The sequence below is a fragment of the Salvia hispanica genome, chromosome 3 (genome assembly GCF_023119035.1).
Source record: "Salvia hispanica cultivar TCC Black 2014 chromosome 3, UniMelb_Shisp_WGS_1.0, whole genome shotgun sequence".
Lineage (NCBI taxonomy): Eukaryota > Viridiplantae > Streptophyta > Magnoliopsida > Lamiales > Lamiaceae > Salvia > Salvia hispanica.
The window spans coordinates 49,178,452-49,202,238 of record NC_062967.1 but is presented as its reverse complement, the minus strand read 5'-3'; the positions used below and the strand labels follow the sequence as shown (position 1 = coordinate 49,202,238).

Here is a 23,787-nt window from a genome sequence, read left to right as displayed (position 1 = left end):
TTTTATCTATTTTTGAATCCACATGTACACTCAAACATGCTCACGAAACTTTTATTTTGTTAATTGTATTGAAAAATTGCAATATTTTACGTTTCATGATTTATATGTATCTTCTAATTTTAGCTATATTAGTAGCATTTTATTTCTTAAGTAATTTTTGCCGTGCATTGCACGGTGGGCAAATCAATCTAGTTCATTTTTATGTAACTATTTATATAAGATTATATCACGGTGGAGACAATTTTGTTTTAATTTGGAATTTATTCTCACCAGTTCCCTTTAAAAACATTTACTTCATAACAACATACAATAACAACTTTAATTAATATGAGTATCAATTTTGTAGGTGGAAGTGAAATTGACATTCAATTTATTTGAAAGTCTGGCACCAATACAAGCGCTGGCATCCTACTTAATTACTCAAGCATTGCGTTAAATGTTCGACAATAACAATACGAGAAAACAACATACACAGCCAATTGGAGTTTCGTAGTGTCAACATTATGGGTCTTAAAATCTCAACTCCAATCACATGTTATGAAGAATATAAAGAGTCAAATTCACTACTATTAGTAATTATTAAATTATAGTACTAATATATTACTTAATTACAACCATTTAAAACTTGAATTGAAATTGCAGCAATATGTGAATTAAGTTTGAAATGCAATATGCAATTACGTATGTGTGTTAAAACAGTCCCTAAAGGTCATGCTTAATCTAAACCATGTTCTAATAAATGGCAACGATGGAGTCAATGCAACTAGTCAACTGCTAGTCTACAGCCGTATTAAAAAATCAACGTTGTTAGCTAAGAAGCGTGTATGAATAATTCACTTTGAATTGTATTAAGACAAATTTTGGATTGTGACTAATACTCCATAATACAAATAAAACATTCACGTCATAAAAAATGATTCATAATGCAGTCAATACTTTGAACAACTGATGTGTTCTAAAGTTCTAAACCACACGAACATTAGATCGATGCTGCGCGCTCTTTAATTTTCTCGTAAAAATTATAAAGTTTATAATTAGATTGATTTAAAATGAAAATGCTTATGACAAGATTGGTCTGTGTTCCTATCTTCACTACTGTAGTATTAATATTGTCACTTCTTTTACCTTACCAAAATTTTGAACTCCATATTTATTTATTTTTTGTACGAAACTACGGGCAACGCCCGAAAAGAGAAACTAATGAATGTAAGAAGCTCTTAATCTATCATGAAGCAACCCGCTAATACCCACAGGTAGATTTTCTAAAACATGAACTCCTCTAGAAAAGCTATATGCATGTGATAAAAAAATCAGCTGCAAAATTACCTTCTCTGTGCACATGGCGGACCACAAAAGACTCAAAATTCTGGAGTAGGTCCCGTACCTTGTGTATATGGAACACATGGAACGACAAAATTTCCATATTTTTTAATTTATGCATAAAATTCATATGTATTCAATAATATTACAACTATTTCAATTAATCAAATATTTTTCAAAAAACTAAAAGAATTATTCACGTGAACAAATGATATTAATATGAATATCATCCATTTTGAATCAGTGCGATCTTGGTTATAGATATACTACTCCACAATTACTACTAATAAAGACAAGTCAAGAAAGTTATCAATCTTATAGTAAAAGAAATGAGAGTTTTTATAAAACAAAAAAAAAAAGAATTAAGACAAATTAAAATACAATTGACTTTCAGTGACTCGAAACTTCGCATATTCAATCTTTTCAATTCACAAAAATCACTATAGCAATTAAAGCGTTCATACCGAACGACCAAAACAAAAAAAATCAGGATGAACATATATACAAAAACACAAAACAAAACAAAAATAGGACGAACCACCAAAATAAATAAATCATTTATTTCTTTTATTTTATTTTTTCGTTCGGATACATTAAATGCAAATAATTTAACCAGTCAGATGAGTGTAAAACTTTTATTGGGAAAATTCTACCAATCTTCTCAATTACTATCACTTTATCAGCCATATGAAACAGTCTGTAGACCGTTAGAAGAAGAGGTAGAGACGATTTGAGGTTGCATACAGAGCCATCTACATGTCTATGCAAGAAACAAACTAAACCTTAGCTTCAACCTGTAATGAAGATTGTGCGATTTCCAACGCCTCCTCTACTGAAGAAGCATTCTGAAGCTTAGCTATGTCCACGGATGGCTGGCTCCTCGCAAGTTTAGGAAGCAGTTGGAATTCCTACAAAATCACATCAAAGTGTCACATGATGCCAAGTCAAGAGTCAAAAGTCGTGAAAGGCGAGTCATTGTAGCTAATGTTGTTACATGGGATGAATTGAGATCTCATTCATCTCAGGCATTTATTAGATGAAAGGTTTAGCATAGCATCTATGTCGATTCTATTGAATAAACCTTCGTATCATGGATTAAAATCAGAGGCTCTTTACTGTATTTGAACTATGTCGGCGCATAAACATATCAAGCCTATTAATGCAATATCTGAGGCATACTGATCGAAACCGGCAACCTAAAGTAAAGTAATCACCTAGTCTTCGTCCAAGATATTTATATGTGCTACTTGATTTTGGTAACCAAACAAAATGGTTTAGTTAGCCAAGATCTGGGTACAGTTGATTGGGTTCGTATAACTGCTACATTCCCAAGACCCTGTTAAGGTTTGGACTGGTAATTCATTAAACATATAAACAAAAGACTTCCAAAATAAATTTGGTAGCTACTTCTGACAATTCAATTTCTACATGGTCCCAAAACTCAATAGAAACTTTCTATAGGGAACATTCATGTGGCAACAGATATAAGTTAAATAGAAGCTAAAAGTACACGTTTTCTCTCCAGAAAGCTGGTAAAATCAATATTTTAACGTTGTGAGGGTGAAATTATGGATTTTGTATATAAATTAACTGGTAATAATACATACCTCAGGGCTTCCACTTTCAAGAAAGACGCCTTTCAGTTTCCCTGCGAGCACAAAATATTGATGTCGGTCATCTTTGCCTGTTAACATTTCTACATGAATGTGTGCATATATATATATATACAGTACTTAGTATATAAATAACTGGATCCCCCTTCTGAGATCGATAAGCAGTAGGACCTCCAACCATTTTCTTGTCATTATCAGATGCTTTACAACAATGAGAATCACTCGGTCTCAATCCCCTTTCAGAAGTAAAAAGGGATGCAAAAGCAAGGAAAAAATATCACACAGATAGTTCCCATAGATATGACCACACAGGGGCAGGAATTTTACCAGAGTCAATCCAGAACGTTGCTACTTTGGGATCGAAATTCCCGATTTCAACTGTTTCACCAACTGTTCATTACATTTAAGCGATTAGTCCAGTGATATAAAAATCCACCTAAAATAAGATTTTAATTGTCCTTACCATTGTCGCCATAAAATTGCCACCAAACTTTCCTCTGACTTCCTTCATATTCAAATACTCTTGAGTAGAAAGAAGGGAGATAGTCATACCTGAAAATTTATCACCATAACAGACAATTACAAAGGATCCAGCAGTTTGAAGCTCAGGAGCAGAAGGGTGAATCAGAGAAGTATCCGACTTACGTGGCAGTGTGTGCAGTTAGAAGGGACTGAACGCAATGCTTGGCAGAACGACGAGCATGGTCAACATGTTCAACCCTTGCAATTCGGTTGTACATCTGTCAACATTTTGGCAATTTGTTAAATTCACAAAATTCAAAAACTTTTTTCTTGCTTAGTTATTACTATGATAAAATACCTTTAAGGGAAATGCTGCCACATCTCCAATAGCAAAAATGCCAGGTACGTTTGTTCTGAACTGGCCATCGACCTGAAATTCAAACATCAAAGAAAATGGGTCAGTTATGCTATCTTGCTTGAGCAGGAGATTTCTTATATTTTACAAGTTCATTAATCATGACTGAAACAAAACTATCAGTCTCCATCCAAGTTGGGAGTGTCTTTCGATTTTTGTTTTCCCAGAAACAAAAGACAGTAGAAATAGGTAGAGGTCCAACAGAAGATGACATGCCTAGTTCCAGTTACTCTCATAATCAATTGCCTTTGGTAACAGAAGTATGCCCAAAACAATATGAAAGTGGCAATGGTAACAGAAGTCCATAATTCTGGAGCGCCCTACTCAAAAGAGACTATGTACAGTCATCGTGAATACCTGTATTCCTCCAACACTGCTATTCAAACCGATGCTTTCAAATGGACCAACTGCTGGCTTTGCTCCAATGCCAATAACAACCTGCATCATGAAAGCCATGATTCAATATCTTCTCATTTTTATTTTGAATAACAAAACACCTGTCAAACTATCTAATATATGGAAGCATAAAAAAATGACCGACCAACAATACAAGTTTGATATAAAATTATAAATGCATATCCACTTCAACCAAAACTTCTTATACCATAACGAGCATTTCTAAATTACCGTGTCAGCTTCAATTGTAGAACCATTCCCAAGTTTTACACCAACTACACGACCATCAGAACCAGCTTCTAAATGCTCTATTGAAGCACCCTGAAGTATGAGACGTAAACAGGTTAGATCCTTATGTATCTTACATTCAATCAGCTGGACAACTCACGTTTCTATACTCTCTTCTTGTCTTATAGTATCTCTTTTGGCGAGCAAGGAAATCGCAAGAGTTGGAAGAAGCAATGTTAAAACAAAGCACTTACTTTTACAAATTTGACACCATAATCTTGGTATAACTCTTCATATTTTCGTCCCAGAGAAGGAGTAAACAATCTTGTCATAAGATGATCTTCAGGAAAAATTATCTAATATTAAAAAATAAAAATATAAGGATCAGTTTAATATTTGTCAAATGAGAGAACAGAATGAGGTAAAATTGAGTTTGAAACCAAGTTTTGATACAATAATAATTCAATGAACGAGGTATACTAATATAAAGCCTTGTCAACAACAGTAAGGAGGTATGACGGTTACAGTGGTATCAAGTTTCCAACCAACTGCTGCTGCTGCAACTTCCATGCCAATGTAGCCACCACCGACGACGACAACTTTCTTTGCTTTCTCCTATGAAAAGCATTGCCCAGCATCACCAGTTTAGCAAATACATATAGTCAAAATTTATATTTACTGTGTGAGTGTCTTGTAATATTAATTCCAAGTCGGCACAACAATTATAATTTACCAGGGATGATATAAGCGAATTGGCATCTGCAACGTCCCGAATATAATGAACCCCTCCCAAGTTTCCTCCAATCTTATCTGGGAATCTGAAACAAAGGAGAAATATGATTACTATCATTGCAGAAGACTACTATCTCTAGAAAACCAATAACTGTATTTATGATGGAGTATCTTTAAGAAGGAAAAAAATCATCACTTCAACTTCTTGCAGATGGGAACTATCTGGAAATCATTAACTACATAATGTTGACAAACATGAAGACTATTTCAATATCTAGAAAGCAGAAGGTGAGAACAATGTTAATTGTTACATATGATGAAAGAACATGTTGCTTAAAAAAAGCATGCAAACCTATATAACAAGAGGATGCTTAAGAGTTAAAAATTATAAGATCTTTGATAAAAGAATACAGACAGGAAAGCTCACATGCAGCTCTCAAAATTTTAGGACAGTCAGAAACTAAATTATTTTTTGGGAACCTTAGGCACAGTGACTTGCAAACTTAAACTTAGATTTATTTGTAAGGACTTGATTTTCTATTTGGCATATAATACTTCATGGTGACATTGTTTCAAGGACACAAGATAGTCCATCATTCAGTTTTCCTTTATTTCAATTTAAAGTTCAACTATCACAGTACTTGGATAGAGAGATTGTGAATCAAATTGAAGTAGATACTCTTGTGGTAGATGATGGTAAAAAAGGTATTCAAAAGTGGAAATACCTGGAGGCAGTGCATCCAGTAGCAATTATAAGGGCACCATACTTCACCAACTTTCCTGAATTTGTTTTCAAAGTTTGCTTCTCAACATCAATGTTGGTTACTGGATCTTCATAGATCATCTATTGACAAGGAGGTTGGTGTGAGCACAAACGTATATTACCGATTCATATACACATAAGTGGTTACAGAAACTTCCCAAAACAAAATATCTGTTGAAAGAAACTTATTACGGTCTCCAAAAACTCTTCAAAAGCCTTTTTTAAGTGATTCTCCTGTTCTTTGGAAACTATATTATAGAATTGTCACAGGCCTAAGGAAGAAAATACAATTAGTAATAATTTCTCGATACTCAGTATATTTCTTTGTGAAGATGACTTGAGTGAGAATCTAATGATACAGTACTATGAAACTTGCCATTCTTTTTAGCATTTTAATATAAAGATGACATTTACAGTGCAGAAAATGTTCAGTTCTTTTTCCTTGTGGTCAACTCAAGCTACAATTGTCAACCCACTAAAATCTTTGGGAGCAAAGAATTTCAATAATACTCATATTTCAAATCAAATAGCTCTGACACCCTTAAAATAGAGAGATAATCTAATACAAAGCTGTAGTCATGATAGAACAATGTCAGATGAATAAAGAACAGGAATATGTTTACCTCTATCCCTTTCTCGTTGTACCACTCAGGAGTCTGTCTTTCACCACCTGATCCAACACAAGTATGGAAACCCTAGAGTAACAAATGCAAACATGAATATCTAGAGAGAGAGAGAGAGAAAAAAAAAACTATAAGATGGGAAAAGAAATAATGAAGGGATAATTAGTGTATAAGTTATGGAAAAAAATGCCCAGATATACCATTAATATTGCATCTCTTTGATGAAGACAAAGTTACATTTTTTAAGAAACTCAAGGACAATGATCTTAAAGTACGATGATGCATTCAAATATGCAGATGATATATCCATATTATCGAGCTAAAATTAATAAGTAGAAATTAGTGATTACCGGCAAACGTGCTGGTTTTTTATCCAAGGGGAATAAATAGCCTTTTGTCAAAGCCGGACGCTCATAAGGCGCATGTGCCTGCATTTAAGAAGAAAGTTCAACCTTAATACCATTAAAGCAAAACATATGAAAACTCATGAAGAAGATGATATGATACTAAGTAATGTCTCTTTGGCATGTCCAAACCATTCGCGTATCTAATATGAGCTTGTTAATATTCTTGCAAGTCCAGAAAAATTTAATATGATCTCAAATATTCATTGAGCAAAACTCAGCAATTTTCAAATTTTCTCCTAGGGCATAGGTGCACATTCATGAGCTTTATAAGTAGTTATTTATCAATCTTGAATTTACACAAATACGGGGTGATCACGCACATAACTGTCATGTAAAGACCTAATCACATTTTCCTCCAATCCTCGTGATTCACAGTTCTTCAATCAAGATTCTGTTAGTAGATAACTACCTATGGCTCACGAAATACAAAAAATTCTACTGTCTGATACTCCACACAGCTATACAAAGTTTTATGCCATATACTTAATAGAATGAAAAACCTCTTTAGAGATGATGCAGAGCTTCCCATCAGCCAAGCCATGTTCAACAAAAGTCCGAGCAGCATAACCAGCTGAATTCCCACCACCTACTATAACATATCTGCAGCCACAAATCCAAGCAGACACAAATTCACCTCCAGAAACAAATAGAGCAATTAATTAGGTGCAATAACCAAAAAAGGCGACAGTAATTACTCCCGATTTTCGTTGGCGAAAGAGGAAGCTGAAACAGTGAATCTCCGACTAAATCTCGCGGAGGCAATGCAGGAACTCTCAGAAATCTGATTCACGGAAGCTAATTGAGGACACCAGAGCGAAAGGCCGTGCTTCAGCGACAGCGCTTGCGAAATGCTCGACATTCTCGCTCTACAAACTGCGAGAACAGAAATGAACAAGTGCGATTTCGAGAAGTCGATAGGATAGGGGAGAAAGGGAGGGAAGGCAGACCTGAAGCAGAAGACATTGGGATGCAGAGATGATGAGGTTTTATATACCCTTGAGAATAAAATAATTAGGGATAAATGGAATGATCATTAATGAAATAGTAGAGTGGCTCTTCCAAAGATTCTAGAGCCGTGGGTTTACTGCGCGCGTGTGCGGCGGCGATTGGCGGGGTGAAAGGGACGTCTGAAAATTTTCCGGTGAGATGGGATGGGCCGCCCTAATACTTTGGATTTTTCTTCTTAATAATCCACTTGTCGTTATATCATTTGACCCAGATTTATTACAGATTAATCACTTTCTTTGAGTTACTAATAGTTTGGTGCTTTTTTATAGTATTTCATTTTGAAAATAAGATATACTCCTATTAATTATTAATTTTATCTGATAAAAGTTCCCATTTGCATGTAAAAGATTGAAAACAAACAAAATTGAGGGGAAAAACTGGAAGTATCGTCTACATACTACAAGTGTTGTGGTAAATCGACTGTGTGCAATTTCCCTTGCAATACTAATTTTCTACCAAAAATTATTTTGCCTAATTACATCAAAGTTAAACTCTGTCGGATGTAATTGTATTTTTAACGAATTACTTGTTATAAATATAAATTAAAAATAAAAACTTAAAGTCGTATTGATCCGAGACCTTATATTATATTACTACATGTGTTCGGGGTTAGATTCATGGAATGGCTGCATTATGCATGTAATTCTAAATAATTAAAGAGTAAATTGGAATATGCGAGTTTCACCTTTGCCGGTATATGTATACAAAATTATTCACATTTGCAATCTCTATATTAAGCCATTATAACATTAACATCATTTCAGTTATGTTTGTACTGGACGATACATAAAAATTCCCACATATGCTTAATTGAATATTAGTATAATTTATACCCACAGACCAAAGACCCTCAGCAGCTCGCTGACTTTGCACGCTGCCAAATCTTGGATGTTTGTGGAATAAATATCTGTATCAAAGAGCATGCGGCCGCAAACATCCAGGTTTGATAAATCACTGTTTGCCCATATCAAAGCCACATGGATCAAAGGCCTCCTCGAACTTCTTTAAATGGCCATTCTCAATAATACTCAAAATTTGTTTATAATACTTCTAATATCAATTCCTAGCTCCGCCCTTGGTTTGGTTGTCTTAGAGACATAACAATGCCACTGGTATCACATGGAACACCAGATGGATGCAGAACAGCCGAGAAAGAGGCGGAGACGAGAAACTACTACTTGATCCGGCAATTAATAACTTTACCCACTTTCTCTCTTTTATTTTACCAATTTATCAATAAAATCTGTGAAGTCCATATATGGAATAATTTTTGGTGCACGGAGGGAGGGAGATACTATACTCCTATAATCCTACATTACACATGTAATTCTAAATAAAGAGTAAACTGAAATATGTGAGTTTCACCGTTGAGATAATCTATACAAAATTATTAACATTTGCAATCTCTATTTTAAACCATAACATCATTTCAATTTTCAGGTATGTTTGTATTCTTTTGGATGAAAATGTTTATTTCACATAAAAACACGTACCCACATATGCTTAATTTAATATTATGCCCCCAGATTAACTATACACAGAGAAATGAGAGGTCTCTCATCACTCTCGAATCCTCAGATTTATCATTAATTGTTTTTGGAAACGACAATCTTCATTAGTATATCAGTCAAGACCAATTCTCCTTGATTCAGCCTGCTTCTAGAATTATGATCCCAAGTTAATTATTATCTCTTTGAATCATACTTACATATAGACATATCATATTGTCTGCATAGTTAGTGTTAGTTTTGAGAATTCATCTGTATAATTAATTAATGTGGTAGTATAACATAAAACAGCCATGCATGAGCTGAAACGATAAAACCTAATCTTGCTGAAAATGGATCACAATCAATTCACACTGCCAATAATCATTAAAAAATGAAACATATGTAAACTATCTATCTTTTAGAGTAAACCTTCTTCCATAAGAAATTAACAAACAGATGCAAGATGCAAGATGCAAGATGCAGGCCAATACAATAATATCATAGAACATCTTAATTAAACTCTAAACTACAATGTTAGTATATTTTTCTTCTTCTTGAAAACTCAATGAGACAAGTATAACAAAACAAAAATGTATACTCCACAAAACTAACTAACTAACATCTTATGTGATTCCAATCATCATGAGAAAAAGAAATGATTAATATGGAACAGGTATGGTTGATTTACCAGCTTGATCAAGAACTTCAAGCACATCAGCTCTACTCCTTACCATCTTATGAAACACCTCCCTAACTTGCTGCTGCAGCGGCAGCAGCCCCTCCTCCATCTTGGCGCATATCTCCTCCAGCTCGGCCACCTGCGCCGCCAGCTCCACCGCCTTATCCTCATCCAACGGGAACATAAACGAATCCGCCAAATCAACGAGCCACTGCGCCACCCTCTCCATCCTCTGTATCTCCTCCAGCAAACCCGCCCCTCCCTTCTTCTCCTTCTTCTTCCAATCCTCCCCGATCTTCTCCACCAGGCTGCTCATCGGCTGCGCCCACGTCAGCTGCTTCGGCACTGGCAGGTGCGTCGCCAGCCCGGCCCTGTCCTGGCACGGCACCGCCGCCACCAGCGCCCACATCACGAACACCACCACGTTGCTCATGATGTAGATCGGCATGGGGAGCGACGTCACCTCCGCGCCCCGCGGCGCCACCAGGTTCGCCCCCATCGCGTGCGCCTGCTTCGCGGCCGACCACGACTTCGCCACCGCCCACGACAGCGAGCGGAAGTTCTTGGCGACGGGGGCGCGGCGGTGGAAGGAGGCGCCGCCGCCGGAGGTGTGGGTTTGGTCGTCGACGGCCATGGAGGTGAGGATGGTGGAGAGGGCCTTCCTGGCGCGGCGGACCTGGCCCTCTCCCAAAGGGTGGCGGCGGAGGGAGGAGACGGCGATGAGGGCTAAGGTGTGCCAGTGGCGGAGGAGGTCGAGGGCGTGGGAGACGGCGTTGCAGATGTCTAAGGCCTTGAGGTGGCGGTCGAGGAGGTCGGGGATGAGTTTGTCGAGAGGGGGCTTGGAGAGGGAGGAGGGGTCGCGGCCGGAGATGAGGAGTAATTTGAATTCGGCCTCGCAGCAGATGAAGGCGTCGAGGAGGTTGCGGAGCCAGGAGATGGAGAGGAGAGGGGGAGGGGGAGGAGGAGGGTTGGAGGACTCGGAAGGGGAGGGGGAGGGGGCGGAGAGGAGGTCGGAGAAGCGGGTGGAGACGTGCTTTTGGAAGAGGTCGAGGTCTTCTTGCTCTTGGTCGTGGACGGGGTCGGTGGTCACCTGGTTGCGCCGGATGCTGATCAGGTTCAGGAAGGAGCCTTGGTTGTCGGTGGTCGGCATGTTTGATCACAGAATGAATGATTGTCTCCTCTTCTTCCTCTTCTTCTATATTCTTCTGTTGGCCGTAAGGGGAATATACTACTCCTATATATATGGGGGATGGGGGATTTGGTGGTTGTGCTTTGTCGGGAGCTACGATTCTTTCTCATCTCTCTTTTCCTATTCTTGTTCATTTTTATGGATTCTTAATTTGATTCATTGTAACTATTTTAATTAAAATTATTGTATGGCTTTTATTCAATACTAATGCTCTTTCATGCCCACTTTAGTACTACAGGGAATTTAAAAAATGTAATTGAAAAAATTAGTGAAATTTGAGTACTATTTTTATACACTTTGTCCTAAAAAAAATGGCTAGTTTTACCATTTTGATTAAGTCTACAAAGATGGAAAGTTTTTAACTAGTTATACACTACTAATGATATGGACAATACAATTCACTAACAATACTTATTAGTTTTATAATAAAATGTTAGAAAAATAAATTAGCAGAATGTGACGTTCATTACCAAAAGTGATAAAAAATAATGTGGGAAAATTAATATAAAGCAGACCAAATCAGAAAATTGGAACATAATATAGACGAGGGAGTATCACTTAAAAAATTACTCCGCTTATCAGTCACGACTCACGTACATGTTTTTGTACAATTGATTCTATTTTTATTTATTTACAATTAAAGTGTTAATTACTGATATCATCTCCAGTCAAACATGCTTAGAGTAATTAGTTGTGAATCAATGATAGCAATCTGAGTTTGGTTGACCCAAAACCAAAAATGAGTTGCCTTAACACTTGATAACATTATTGTCGATTCTCACGCTTGTTTGCAGACTAACTTGAAATATGATTCATATATAATTTTTTTTAAAATAAACACCTCAATTTTTATATATAAATATGTAAATGCATTAGATTTTTATTAATATAATAATAATAAATAAATGAATTGAAAATTTCAAATTGAGTAGTATTATATGAAATGTATCATTCTAAATATACTTTAAAAAATTTCGAAATATTTTTTGTTTTGTTTTTTTTAGAAATATTAAATTTAGATTTTTAACATGATGAGATCTAGTATTAACCTATTTTTATATTTCATCCGTCCTATAGAAATATACCATTTGGGATTGACATGAGTTTTAATGTGTAATTGGTAAAGTAAGAAATAAAGAGAAAAAATAGTTGAAATTGTGTATTGCACTGCGGGGGTCCATAAATGATACTCCCTCTGTTCCATAGTCATGGAGGCGTTTCTCTTCGGCACGAGATTTTAAGAAAAAATGTGTTAAGTGAGTTAGGTAAAGGAAGAATAAAGTATAAAATGAAAAATGTGGAGAAATAAACAGATAATAAAGTAAGAGAGAGTAAAATAAGTGAGAAGAAATATGTTGACTTTTACTAAAAAGGAAATTGATTCCACTACAATTAAACGTACCAAAATGGTAAAATGACTATACTATTATGGAACAGAAGGAATAGTAATTAAAAGAGAAGGAGAAAAACATTGTCATAAATAGATATGGACTATTTTTATAGGATAGACGAAAAATGAAATATGGCTTATTTCTATTGGACATATCGATGGAGATGGAGTATAACAAATTATCCAACAAATAACGATATATCAAACACAATTTTTATTCGATGGCATATTTTTTTTAATGGAGAGATTATGGATCCCATTTTGGAGAATTTGTTAGAGTGGCTTGTTTTGTGTTTAATCTTCCTATAACGACAATAGTGCACAAATTTACTACACATTGAACGCGATGTTGAAAATTAAATTTGACCTCAAAATGGAATTTAATACGCAGTTGAACCTTTATTTTTTGGTAATTAAAGCAGAAAAGGCTGGTAATAAATAACAAACGGCAATATGAAATACCTTGAACCTTTCAATACCAAGAGAATTTGCAATTGAAATCTAAGATTGGATTAAGATTCGATAAACCAATATAATTCCAAGTTTTCTGAATATCTTTACTCATTTATAAAACTATATCACAGATTCACAGCACTTATTTAAGTAAAATAATAAAAATCGTATTCCCATAAAATGATGATAATAACTAATAAAAGATGCATCATTTGTTCTTCCATCGGTTGTTCCCTAACTACTGCCCTCGTATCCGCTTTCTCTCGCACTATTGCAACTTGCCTTCTTCATCATCACCGGCCTCTCCTTATTCACCAGATGATACATCGTCGCCTCTCCATTCGCCTTGAGGAAGTCCCCATAGGCAGTAGCGAACTTCTCCGGACGAGTGGACTGGTAGAGATCAAAGTCGATCAAGTTCATCTTGAACCCTTCAACCAATTTCACAATTAAAGTTAGTTAAATCAATGAACCAAATCCAATCCATAAACAAAGTTTTGTTGCACAACCATCATTCTTGCATAGGCAGATCCAATGTGACCTGCTCCAAAGTTTGTCCTTTTAGTAAGTTCCCAACAAAGCTGCCAAAAAGGAAACAAAGATCGGGTCGATGATTGTGTAATTATTCGCTTATGAGTTCAAGTAAAGGACGTACAAATGAGGAAGCCATCCATCATACAAGCCACTCCTCATGAATTCACCAGCCTCCACAATTCTTCTGGCGGTAGCTAAAGAGAGTGAAGCAGCTAACTCTGCTGTAGTCTCTGTCAGCACTCCCTAATCATCAACAACAACAAACATATTCTTGCATATTTTTCACATTTCGTTGATCTAATAAATTAGTTACCATTTCCGACAGCAACAGCATATTTATTAGCAGCATCAACATCAACGTTGTTGTATCCTACAGCCCAACCCGCTCTGCTCAATGCACTAATCAATCTCTCCCCCCAATCCTCAGTCAACTGGAAAAAAAAAACAGTCCAAATCATCTCCAAAAACAGCTGTGTGTGTGTGTGTGAAGTTTACTTGTCCAATAACTCCATCACACTTATTATCAATCAAAGAAATGATGTCTTCAACAGATAATGTGGTTTTCTTCTCTGTGCATATCTGCAATAAAAGATCAAGATTCAAGCAAAAGAAAAAAAATTGTGTTGAATAATAATAAAATGATGATAAAGGATACTATTACTTACTTCTAGACGGCAACACAAAACAACCAGCAAAATTTAGAAATAAATTCATCATTCTGAAATATCTAAAACCACACAAATCAACTTAGGGAACAAATCCAGACAAAAATAAAAAATAACTGTAAAAGTCAAAATCTATATATAAAGAGAACAAATAAGTGCCATGGAAAGGAAGCTTACAATGTACAATGCTCGCTGGCTGCCAGATAGACCTACAAGTATTCCAAATCAACATAAGCCCAAGATCTTCGAAATTGAAATAGAGTAACGAAATGATGATGAAAAGAGCTAATAATGCAGTCCAGATTATGAGCTATTTGTTGCGTCTGGGGCTGTGTGGTAGTAAATTCATCCCTATCCATGAAATAAGCCAATACCAAATGTTAATAATAAAGGTAGTTAAATTCATCCCAATCCATGAAATAAGCCAATCCTTTCCCAACAAACTTCAAATGTCAGCTGTATTTCAATAGAAATGGACTGATATTGCATCTTATAATGATATACCTAATTCAGAAGATTAGACTGAACAATTTGAATCCCTAACTGTATATACCTCCTGGATAGGAGAGAGAAAGCCTTCCACATTTTCCAATCAAAACAAAACAAGCATAATAAATCGAATAGCAGCAAGGATCGCATATGCCATTTCCTCCTCCATCTCCTTATACACTAATATATAATATTGACATGTGGATAATTTTATATATATAAAAAAGCCTACTAAAATTCTTACTATCCTAAAACAGATTTACATTCAAAACAATTTCTCTCCAATGTCTTCACTAACGAGAAGCTAGTTCTCCCTCTGCTGAAGTTTCTGAAAACTAATTTCTGAAAAGAGCTACACTACACAATCAATTCACTGCCACTTACAAATTCCTTACATATATACTCCCGTACATATTCATTACACAATCAAAGTTGCTAAAGGCACTAATTCACTGCTACTTACAAATTCCTTCAGTCACAATATTACTCCAGTACATATATACTCCGGTTTATGAAAAGAACAGCACTGCACAATCAATTACTCCCATTAAAGAATCACTATTTCTGGATTATTTTCTCATAAAGCAGCAACTGCAAAATTTCAAATATACTCCAACCAAGCAGCAAATATATTGAAATCATGAAATTGACCATAAAATTTAAAAATAGTTCACAACAAACTAATTGAGTTCATCAAATTTTTTCCAGTTCAAGCTCAATAAAATTCTAGTTTTGTGCATGAAAAATTCAAAAATAGCAAAACAATAATCCAGATAGTTTGCTCTTCTTCATTTGAAGCAAGCTTGCATCTCTGTCCACACCAAATTTATGATGTACTTTGAGGATCAAAAGCAGTGTAAGGTAAGTTCCAGTACTCATCATTGATGAGTGCAATCCCTTCAAATTCATGCGTAGAAGAAGCATGTTCCAAACCACTCTTTATTGCTTTTGGTTTCCATTTTTTACTGATAGCTTGTTCCAAAGATTCTTCAGTCTTTTACATCTCCGACCTTCTTTGCCTTAACAGTAACATTTTTTCCCTTCTCTACCATTCCATCAATGTCGTTTCCCATCTTCAAGAGACATTCCATGGCATAAGCATAACTATCTTCACTCTCGGCTGCCTTGGCTGCCAATTGTATGAATGAATTGCATAACTCTTTATATCGTTGTTTCTTTCGGGTTTTTTCATCAACAACGACAACTCCTTCCTTGCAAACTCTTGTCATCCCACTCTTAGCATGTTTGGTCCATCGCTTTAAGATATATTCATCAGGTATATGAATGACATTCATTAATGAAAAGACTTTTAAACTATGTGAGCATAAAATACCCGAGAATTCAAACTTTCTACAGCTGCAAGAAATGGAACCTTCAATGGAATCATATGTGACAATATGTGCATTAGCCCGATCAAGTGGTCTAACCTTATATATCCTAGAACTTCCAAGTTCACTCTCACTCTCGATCTTGCTTTCAAATGCCTTCCTCAACTCATCGCTAAATAGTGCAAATATCTTATGTGTATATACGGCAGCTGCATGCTTTAGTGTTTCTAATGGAAAAGTCATGACAGGAGAACTTTGAGCATTTTTTAAATCTTCTGCAGCCTCTTTCTCGCGTCGATCATCTATCAACCTTTGAAAATGATGGAACACCTCAACAATGTTGTATTTGTAATTTACATAATGTTTCACAACGGCATTCATGCACTCACCTCGTTGAGTTGTAATGATATCAGCGCAAAATGTATTTCTTTCATATACCAATGCCCATTTTTCCCTTAGAGAAAACATACTTGTTAACCATTGATTATCTTGTAAGCTGTATTTCTCTAACATTTCATTCCATGCCTCAAGGAATTCCGATTCTTCTTCAAGGTCGTACACACAACGACTAAAATCAACTGCAAATGTGTTCTTAAAACTCGAAAAAACACTTGAAAGATGGATTGCTGCATTCTGAAAAATGTGCCAAACACACAAGCGATGGTGAGTAGATGGCCACTTGGAAGCTAAAGCAACGCTCATTGCTTGATCTTGATCTGTTAAGATAGTTTTTGGGCGTTTTCCCATCATGGCATCTTCAAATGCACTAAACAACCACTCAAAGGTTTCAATTGTTTCATCGTATAATAATGTTGCACCAAACACAATTGTTTGTTTATGATGATTTACGCCGACGAACAAAGCAATTGGTCTACCATCACGATATTTTCTACAGGTAGTATCAAAGCAAACAACATCCCCAAAATGACCAAAATCTTGTATCATTCTACCATCGGTCCAAAATATATTGGTAATTAGATCTTCCACGTCCAACTGTATCGCATAGTAAAAGTGTGGATCCTCACTTATCATCCTCTGTAAATATTGTAAAACACCTCCACTATCGCCTTGTTTAATCTCCAAAGTCCTATTAGTTCTCAAAGAATTCTTCACATCAATATGAGTGAAACCAAGATGTTGAATTCCACCAGATTCTTTTGCCATTACATCCAGAGTTCTCTTTGGAGGCAACCCACAACTTTGAGCAACATCAACTTGAGTTCGTTGAACATTAGACATTTGCCGATAACATCTAAACATGTAAGATTTGTCTGGATCACACAATTCATGATTGTGTTCTTCAACAAATTTCACAATACGAAACTTTCCACTGTATCTACCGTTGATTTTCAACATAGCCTTACATCCGCACCTAATTTCAGGACGAGGTCTCTTGACTGTAACAACTCGATTGTCTCTTGCTCTAAAACCTTGTCTACAACAACAAAAACTAATGTCCAAAAGGTTGCCTGTAATTGGATCCTTATGAGCAGCTATTTTTCGAGTTCCAAAACCTGTTGCCATAGCATATTTCATATAAAAATCATATGCCTCAACTTCTGTTTCAAACTCCATTCCTATCTTAGGAATAAAGTCTTGTGATATAGTACCATCCATACCTGCAAATAAAAAAATGAAAAGCAAACACAAACAACATCAACTTCTTTACAAAAAACAAGCAAAAAAATGTTTCAGCTGAAATTTATACACAAATCAAGTAGATTCAACCATACAAATAGTAACCATGCAAAAAACACTCACACTCTCTGTTTCACTTCTCCAATATTTGTTAAACTAAGGTATTTTAATATCCACCATGTTTCACTTACAGTACTCTCAACATTCTCACTCTCTGTTTTTCTATTATGTAACCTTAAGTACATAACTAAGAAAACTACTACTTAGTTAGGATCTTGATTTTATGTTCAAAAGACTATAGACAAACGTCTATAACAATTTATCAAACACAAACCACCTGTTTATAATAAACAATTGTGCTAAACATAACCCATTTCACGTGAAATCAGGAAAAAAAAAATGCAAAGTTTTTCCTTTTCTGGATGCTTCTAAACAATTATGGATGCTTTTTACTATATTGTGAGCTTCAACCCTTCGGCGGAGAAAGGAGAACTACTTCAAGTTAGTAAATTAGAGAGACGCTGATTTGAAAATGGAATATGAAAGGTTTTTGGAATGTAAATCTGATTTTCTGGAGATATTTAGTCTAATCTTTTTATTTGTAAAGAAGATCCATGTGTCTATTTTTTTTAGTACTAGTATATGTTTTTGGATAGTTAGAGTTTTAGTAGGCTTTTTATATATATATATATAAATTATCACACATGTCAAGTTTATATTAGTGTATTAGGAGATGGAGTGGGAAATAGATCAACTTGAATCCCTAATCTCAGTTTAACCAAATCAATATTACTAATTCAAGCATAATATTGCAAGATTCATCAGTTCTATGCATACTGAGACCAAAAACAGATATTCAAAGGGAAATTAATATTAGGAAATTATGGTTACCTTGGAGCCTGAGAGAAACAGGCGGTGGAGAATAGCGGAGAGCGGCGGGGAAACAAATCACAATACTTCAATTCAATTAGAGAGCGGCGGCGGCGGCAAGGTCGCGAGTCAGCGGCCACGAATCCGGACCAGCGACCTGCTGCATGAGACGACGGCGTCTGATGATGGCGAGTAGCAGCCGCGTCGGGGACCAAACTCCGAGACAGCCGCGTCCTCGGCTTTCTTCTCCGGGCGAGCAGACCGATGGCGCGAAATCTGCGAGGACTACGACTCTTGGTGTGGGGAAAAACGAGTCAATTCCGCCAATTGAGAGAGAAAGAGAGAGATAGAAAGGGAGTGCGTGCAGTGCCGATTTGGCGGAGGGAGGGAGGGAGAGGCGCCGTTTCTACTATTATTTGGGTTTATTTGTGTTGGAATTTAGTTCATGGAATGTAAATTGGGCTTTATTTGTGTTAGAATTTTAGTTTATTTAGTGTATTATTTGGATTTTATTTGTGTTGAATATTATGATTTGGAAACATTTATAAGAATATAGATTCTAAATTGGGTGTTATTATATCATTATATTTATGTTTTAAAAATTAGGTTTCAATTTGGACTATTATTTATTTGACAATGTATACTATATTTTAATATAAATTCTTCTTTGTAATTAAATTTATATATTGTTTCTTTGCCTTTTTATTTGAGTCAAAATTATAATTACGCTAAAGAGTTTAATTTGTTCTAACTTAAGTTTTATTCATCATTACAATACTTCTCTTTGTAAGCTGAATGAGAATATGTAATCTTTTCAATTTTCATCTTATATTTACTCAACTAAAATATTTAATATTTCATCAATCCCATAAAATAAAAACACCTTTTTTATATGTCACAAATAAAATATCTCATTTTTATTTATAGAAAATTCTCTTCAACTCATTATCCATATACATCAATTTATTTACTTATTTCCATCCATCCCACAATAATTGTCATTCTTATAGTGGGCACGGATTTTAAGAAATGTAAAGAAAAATTGGTTGAAAAAATTAGTGGAATGTGACACTCACTTTTTTATATGGCTTTATAATAAAATGTGAGTGGAGTGAGTTAGTGGAACATTGGACCTACTTATCATTTATGGTAAAAATAAAGTGTGATAATTATTATAGGACGAATCGAAATGAAAAAGAGTGACAATTATTGTAGGACGGAGGAAGATGAATAGGTTTTCTAGCCCAAAAAAAAAAACAAAATTGGAGGATTTTTGTTGAATTAGTAGGCAACCAAATCTATATACGTGAGTTTGTAAATCTGAAAAAAAATCAATCACACTTATATAAGAAATTGTATGACATGTCAAATATAGGAGTAATACAACGTATTTTATTTTAGAAAATAGTATGCGGCTAAAGTAACAACGGCCGGCACATATAATATAATACTATATTTAATTATTAATCACTGTTGGCAAATATAATACAATACTAATTTTAATTATTTAATCAAAGTGTACATTCACTATTTAATTAGGTAAAAAAAATTGTTTCCCGATCAATCGGATTATAAAATTGGTAAAAAGTGAAATATGACAAACTTTGTGAAATAGTGTGACAAAATTTAAGGGTCCGAACGAATAAAAATTTATCAGGTGTTATAATGATAAAAGGTGAAATGTGACAAATTTAAGAGTGAGAAGAAGTCGAAATTTATCAGGCGTCACAATTAAATGAGTTGTTGGAAATCTGTTACAATTAGATAGTTTGTTCAATTATTTGATGTTTTGAGAGGGGATGAGGGGTTGAGAGGTTCTAAGCATAACACATTTTCATCAAACACTACTAACGAATGGTCTTTAATTATGGTAACAATAATATTTTGTTAATAAGTATCATGCTCAAATAAGAAAATACCTTCCCCCTAGTTCCCATAAAATATGTGCATTTAAAATAACACATAAATTAATGCACAATTAATAAGCATGGGAATACAGTATTTAATGATGTGCTATAGTAATATAAGTTGTAAATAAATTGATATATATGAGTATTGAGTTAGAACAACTTTTCATAAAGGAAAGTACCCATATTTTTACGGGATGGACTAAATTGGGAAGTGCACATATGAGCGACTAATAATTTCACGCACTGATTTCCTTAATTTTAGGTTTTTGTTAACCAAAACTGTCATTTATTTCCATATTATCAATATCTAATAAAGTGTTACTCCCCCTGTCCCAATAAAATATGAGCAGTTGATATAATACGAGAATTAATACTTCCTTCATCCCAAGATAAGTGACTCCTATTTCTTTTTGGGACGTCCCAAGATAAATGACTCATTTCCTTTTTTGGTACTCTCTCTCTCTTACTTTTTCTCTCTACTTTATCAACACTCTTACTTTATTCACTTTCCACTTTACTAACAAAACCCCATTTTCTTAAATCACGTGCCAAAAAGTTTGTGATCACTTATCTTGGGACGGAGGGAGTACAAAATTGGTAAATAAATAGAGAGGATGAGAATGTGATCCATATTATTAGTAGTGTTTAATGGTGGTATAAGTTATAAATAAGTTGATGTATGGAGGTAATAATTTAGGATAACTTTTTAAAAATGGAATGCACATATTTTTATTGGACGGACGAAAATGAAAAGTGCACAAATTTTTGTGGGATGGGAGGAGTATATACTCTTTTTTTTATAGGATGGACGAAAGTGGAAAGTGCACATTTTTTTATGGGACAGAGAGAGTATATAATTATTCAAAAATAGTGCATATTTTTTTATGCCTTATACTAATTATTAGTACATATTTTGAAATGGAAAGTTATTTCCACTTTATCCTTTATCTTATTACATTCATTCTCTACTCAAATTTTTTATTTTAATATATTTAATTATTAATATATCTTTATTATTTAAAAATCTTTTATGAATGGCACAATAACACTAGTTTTACTAATTCAAGCGTAATATTGCAATATTTATATGTTCTATGCATACTGAGACCAAAAACAGATACTCAAAGGAAAATTAGTATTAGGAAATTAACGGTTACCTTGGAGCTTGAGAAAAACAGGCAGTGGAGAATAGCGGAGAGCGGCGGAGGTACGAGAAGGCTTGGTGTTTGATTGTGTGCAGCGGTATAAAAAGTGGAGAGCGGCGGCGGAACAAGGAGGTTTGCTGTTCGATTGTATGCGGCGGGGGAACGAGGAGGCTTGGTGTTCGATTTTGTGCGGCGGAGGAGAAAAGCGGAGATTGGCGGCGGAGCAAGGAGATAGAGACCGGCGGTGGAGAGTTTGAACGTAGAGTAAATTTTAAGTACTGCATTTGACTTGAGAGTGAACTCTAAAAATGGTCCATGAATTATGGATTTATCTCGTTCATAGTCCTTGGATTTTAAAAATATTGTCAGTAGTCCTGGACTAAATGTTTATTTCAAAATTGGTCTTTTTGGCTATTTTTTTTATATCTGAAATGCCTTTTTGAGCATTTGAGCAGTTTCGTCTTTTCACATTTTAACTGTTTCGATATGATATTATTTCAATGATGTACTAAATCTGATATTATTTCAAAATTATCTTCTCCCTTTGTCATCCTTCACTTTATTTTTATATTTCAATATTAGATTTAATTTTATAAAATTAAATTTAAAATTTAGATTATTAAACATCTATAAATTATTTTAATTAAAATTATTAATTTATGTATTCTTTTTCGTCTCATAGCTATATATATAGAAATAAAACTATGTAGTCAACTAACACAAAACTCTTTTATAATAAATATATAAATTAATATTTTTAATTAAAAATAATTTATTGTAATTTAAAATTTAAAATTTTAAACTTAATTTTATAAAATTAAATATAATATTGAAAAAAAAAGTGAAGGATGGCAAAGGGAAGAAGAAGATAATTTTGAAATAATATCAGATTTAATAAATCATTAAATAATATCATACTGAAATAGTTAAAATATGAAAAGACGAAATTGCCCGAATACTCAAAAGGGCATTTTCAGATCAAAAATAGCCAAAAGGACCAATTTTGAAATAAATCATTAGTCCAGGGACTACTGGCGACATTTTTAATGTCCAGGGACTATGAGCGAGATAAATCCATAGTTCAAGGACCATTTTTGTAGTTTACTCTTAACTTTAAATCTGTACACGTAAAATGGCCAGAGAGATTATTATTGTTAATTACCATAAGTATATTTCTTCCTTATATCGCAAGCACATTTTAAGGTGCTCGAAGATATGGTGCTCGCATGTATTTGTGAAAAATATAAAGACCGAGCTAGAGAAAAAAGGCTTTGACGTTTATTATTGTTGAATAATTTCACTAAGTATATTGGTGAACACAAGTAGTATATTACTCTAATATTTCACAAGGCCGAGCTCGGGAAATTGTTAAATAATTGCACAAGTATTTTTTTTGTGTATCCCGAGCACATTTTGGTGCTTGCTTGTTTCCGAGCACATATACTAGCTCGTACAATTGGAGAAAAATATTGATACTTCACTAGGCCAAGCACTTTTGGTGCGCCATAATTCCATGACTAAATTATAAAACCAAACGCGCTGATTGTACTTGTAATTTCTCGCAAGTGAACATACATGTTTTTTATATTGTCGGGCACAATTAGATGTGCACGGTATTTTTTTCGAGCATGAGGTAAGGTGCCCGCTATTTTTCTGAGCACATTTAACTATGCTCGACATTTTTGGTCGTGAAACAGTGATTTTTTCAAAGAGATAAGTCAATGTCACGATTGATAAAATAGTTGCAATGAAACTACACAATCTACGCATAATCCAATTGATTAGAAATAAAGAAATTTGGTGGGGCCTTTCCATCCATGATAATTCCAATTAATTCTCTAATACCTCATGATTGCGTCACATATTTAGAAAATAGAAAATGTTTGAATAGAATTGTCTTTTTCATTACTTATATGAGTCTATTAAAAGTAGTATCTTTAATGCTTAAATGAAAAGAGAAATACGATAAAATAAAAAAATAATAACTTAAAGATATTAAATATTTCAATATATTTTTTTATATGAAAGAAAATTACTTAA

General features: G+C 34.6%; 3 protein-coding genes across 28 annotated transcripts; all 3 read right to left on the bottom strand.

Annotated features, from left to right (window-relative positions):
* Window positions 1-1,855: 1,855 nt before the first annotated feature.
* LOC125215519 (monodehydroascorbate reductase, chloroplastic/mitochondrial) lies at window positions 1,856-8,081 on the bottom strand. The gene is made up of 17 exons (XM_048116956.1): window positions 7,907-8,081; window positions 7,655-7,832; window positions 7,460-7,559; window positions 6,903-6,980; window positions 6,553-6,624; window positions 5,892-6,010; window positions 5,168-5,252; window positions 4,960-5,049; window positions 4,689-4,790; window positions 4,438-4,527; window positions 4,168-4,248; window positions 3,754-3,825; window positions 3,579-3,673; window positions 3,397-3,485; window positions 3,261-3,323; window positions 2,928-2,968; window positions 1,856-2,228 (listed from the first exon to the last, which is right to left on the bottom strand). The coding sequence occupies exons 1-17, from the start codon at window positions 7,920-7,922 to the stop codon at window positions 2,097-2,099; spliced, it is 1,503 nt and encodes a 500-aa protein (XP_047972913.1). The 5' UTR covers window positions 7,923-8,081; the 3' UTR covers window positions 1,856-2,096.
* A 1,870-nt stretch (window positions 8,082-9,951) lies between these two features.
* On the bottom strand, window positions 9,952-11,286 carry LOC125210395 (protein ROH1-like). Its single transcript, XM_048109953.1, has one exon. It carries the CDS (start codon window positions 11,284-11,286, stop codon window positions 10,117-10,119), a length of 1,170 nt encoding a protein of 389 aa, XP_047965910.1. The 3' UTR covers window positions 9,952-10,116.
* Window positions 11,287-13,251: 1,965 nt separating this feature from the next.
* On the bottom strand, window positions 13,252-19,132 carry LOC125213755 (glycerate dehydrogenase-like). 26 transcript variants are annotated; one of them, XR_007175004.1, is made up of 8 exons: window positions 18,714-19,132; window positions 16,284-17,803; window positions 14,545-14,576; window positions 14,368-14,429; window positions 14,198-14,281; window positions 13,824-14,133; window positions 13,678-13,749; window positions 13,252-13,599 (listed from the first exon to the last, which is right to left on the bottom strand). XR_007175004.1 is itself a non-coding variant. In XM_048114477.1 (7 exons), the coding sequence occupies exons 1-6, from the start codon at window positions 15,351-15,353 to the stop codon at window positions 13,680-13,682; spliced, it is 447 nt and encodes a 148-aa protein (XP_047970434.1). In that variant the 5' UTR covers window positions 15,354-15,849; the 3' UTR covers window positions 13,252-13,599; window positions 13,678-13,679. The 26 variants fall into 26 exon arrangements, 2 of the variants coding, with proteins under 2 accessions (XP_047970434.1, XP_047970433.1); XR_007175005.1 differs by having other exon boundaries at window positions 14,220-14,281; XR_007175008.1 differs by having other exon boundaries at window positions 14,368-14,369.
* Window positions 19,133-23,787: the final 4,655 nt, after the last annotated feature.

Bases quoted from the DNA above. Each gene is read 5' to 3' on its own strand.
- LOC125215519 (XM_048116956.1), bottom strand. The intron at 6,981-7,459 runs GTTTTTCATTCT...TCTTAAATGCAG, and splicing joins TCTGCATCATCTCTAAAGAG to GCACATGCGCCTTATGAGCG. The intron at 5,050-5,167 runs GTAAATTATAAT...TGCTTTTCATAG, and splicing joins ATTCGCTTATATCATCCCTG to GAGAAAGCAAAGAAAGTTGT.
- LOC125213755 (XM_048114476.1), bottom strand. From the start codon at position 17,801: ATGGATGGTACTATATCACAAGACTTTATTCCTAAGATAGGAATGGAG. The intron at 16,113-16,189 runs GTATTTTATGCT...TATATCTTAAAG, and splicing joins TAGAAAGTTTGAATTCTCGG to CGATGGACCAAACATGCTAA.
- LOC125210395 (XM_048109953.1), bottom strand. From the start codon at position 11,286: ATGCCGACCACCGACAACCAAGGCTCCTTCCTGAACCTGATCAGCATC.